We start from the raw sequence: 2,824 nt of genomic DNA on the forward strand, positions 1-2,824 counted from the left end.
GCTGCGAAACCTGTTCCTCAATAACCAGCTACTCACGACCCATGCTCACTCTGCATTATTCCATCTGTTGTACCACCTGGGCTGATTCATCAACCTTTCAATTTAGTCACGATTACTATATCGACTATCAAACCTTCTGCTTCGATCCCTCCCATCGCTGCAGATTCTCCGGTCTCAGTTGACCAAGTGTTAGATACGAGCTCCACTACTAAGTACGAACCAACATCCCCTGCCACATCTCCTCCAACTTCACGTCATCTAATGATTACTCGCTCCGAGCCTGGTATTTTTAAAACATGACATGCTGCAAAGCACTCTCTTTAGATGATGGCAATGGATGAAGAAATAAAATTCCAACGTTCCGATCATACTTGGGATCTCGTCCCTGGTTTCTTGCACACTCTTAGGTTTATCTTTGTTATTTCTAAGTCTATTTCTTGAACAATATTAGGTTTGTGTTTATGATTTCTAAGTCTATTTCTTTCACACCCTTATGTAAATTTGTCTGTGTGATTTCTAAGTCTATTTCTCACACACCCTTGGGTTTTAATATAGTTTATCTCTTAGTTTTGAAGTAGTTAATTCCACATCAGTAAATCAAAATCACTATGACAGTAGTATATATATTATTCGATTTTAAATATAACAACATATATAAGCATAACAAATACCACACCACTGATAAGAAAATCAACATTTTAAAAGCATTTAAAAGCTAGAATTTCGATTGAATTTGATAGACGAGGTTGATGTCAACTTGAAAGGCCTTTGCAAGAATATCTCCAGCGATATCGGGATTTGACCCAAAAATAGCGTTTGCAATGGTAATAACACCTGGATTTTGACTACTCAAAGCTGCAATAGCAACAGCATAGCCATTTCCCACGTTTTTCTGGAAGTGAATCAGGCCTTCTGGGAACACGAAAACATCGCCTTTCTGAAGTTCTTTTGTGATGAGTCGGTTTTGAGGGTTGGACGTGACAAATCCGACTTGAATACGGCCTTCCATAACAGTCAAAATTTCAGTGGCCCGAGGGTGTGTATGTGGGGGGTTAATACCCTGTGGTGCAAAGTCAATACGTGCCATTGAGATACCAAGAGTGTTAAGTCCTGGCAACTCTTCTACGGTCACTGGAGTCACAGCAGACCCAACAGCATTCGATGTATTTCCCATTAGTTGCAGTCCTCTATAAAAGAAATCATCAGCTTGTACTAGCCTTGACTCTTTGCAAACCAAGCCATTCACGAATACTACGAGGAAAAAAATTAAATAAATAAACTATTAATCACAATTAAATATGATATGTTTTCAAATCATGCATGAAAATGCTGGAGAGTTTCTCGACTTTCACAAATAAATTCTTACCTCTGCTATTTTGGTCTGCCACACAGAAGTCCTGAAGAGGACTAGGGTCCGAAGCAAACGCAAGGGAACAACCTGCCGCCAAGAGACCAAATAAAAGCAAATGAGCCGTCATTGTTGAGAAGCCGAAAACTTGTTTTAATTTTGATGACTTAATTATGGTAGCTTGGGAAATCTATGAAATAAAGAATGGAACTCCCAATGCTTATATAGTAAAAATATTGGAAGATCAAGACTAATACCATCATAGCGTCATCAATTATCATCTTGAGATGCATTCAAATTTTGCTGTTCAATTTCTAGAAGCAAGATACATTCAACTTACGTTGTTTGGTTCTTAATTTCATAAAAGTTGCAACTACGAACCTTATATGTCTAAGATCCTTCCATTTAGTATATTTACTTATATACTTTTTCATAACACATCCATATTTAGGATTCATTTTAATGGAACGTCGTTGAATGTTTATTATGCATGGAAAATTTCTACTTCGATCATTTTTTAAGAAAATCAAAAAGTCTTGAAGAGCAATGTTGACCGTTTCCATACCAGATAAATATTATGGTTAAAGAACGCTTTATGTATATTTTATTTTTCAATTGATGCATTCTAGGCTTTTCTTGAAACAAAAGATTAGCCTCCGTGCAATACAAAAAGGTGCACAATTATCGAAAACCATTTATGTGTATAATCCGTTCATAATGGGTATTACTGGTTGGTTAGACACATATCAAAATTGGTTGGAAGAAGGTGTACGTGGAAAATATCTTGTACACATACATAACATACATTACAGACTTACTACATTCACCGACAGATGCAAAATACTATGGATTATAGATATAAACTTCATACCGATGTATTGCACACATATTTACGATCCTTTTAGCAAAACAGTATCTTTTCTAGCTGTTTGTAAATTACTTGTATTAATTAGACGTTTAAATTTACCAAATAATAATAATAACATAAAATAAAATAAAAAATCTTATTTTTCTTGAATAAATAAATTAGTAAGACAAATTATACCAAATAGTATATTGGGATTTTATAGTATGAATGGAAACAGTAAATATAAGTCTAAAAATTTGCAAAACAAGGCCCATAAAAATAAACTACTAGGAAAAAACAGGGTAGGTTGCTAAATAACAATGCCTAATCAACGTCGTTTGATCTACCAATGACTTGTTGATAACCATGTTTCATGTGCCTAATCTCTATATATGCTTTCTAATGAAGATTTTGGAAAGAACTTCCTACAATAATCTACATCTAATCATATATGTCTCTTCCATTAACCTTTTTATAAAACACAACAACCACCAATGTCGATTTATGTGGGGTTGTTGGATCAACGGTCGCCCTAGATTTCAACGAAGATAGAACACTGAACAAAGAGGCGAAGATTGAGGAAAGGTTAAATTGTTGAACAACTCTAAAATTAGCGAAATTCGTCTCAA

General features: G+C 35.0%; 1 protein-coding gene across 1 annotated transcript; it reads right to left on the reverse strand.

Annotated features, from left to right (window-relative positions):
• Window positions 1–617: 617 nt before the first annotated feature.
• Window positions 618–1,519, reverse strand: LOC128128430 (putative germin-like protein 2-1). Its single transcript, XM_052767360.1, has 2 exons — window positions 1,367–1,519; window positions 618–1,251 (listed from the first exon to the last, which is right to left on the reverse strand). The coding sequence occupies exons 1-2, from the start codon at window positions 1,476–1,478 to the stop codon at window positions 716–718; spliced, it is 648 nt and encodes a 215-aa protein (XP_052623320.1). The 5' UTR covers window positions 1,479–1,519; the 3' UTR covers window positions 618–715.
• Window positions 1,520–2,824: the final 1,305 nt, after the last annotated feature.

This window comes from Lactuca sativa, chromosome 9, assembly GCF_002870075.4.
Source record: "Lactuca sativa cultivar Salinas chromosome 9, Lsat_Salinas_v11, whole genome shotgun sequence".
Classification (NCBI taxonomy): Eukaryota; Viridiplantae; Streptophyta; class Magnoliopsida; order Asterales; family Asteraceae; genus Lactuca; species Lactuca sativa.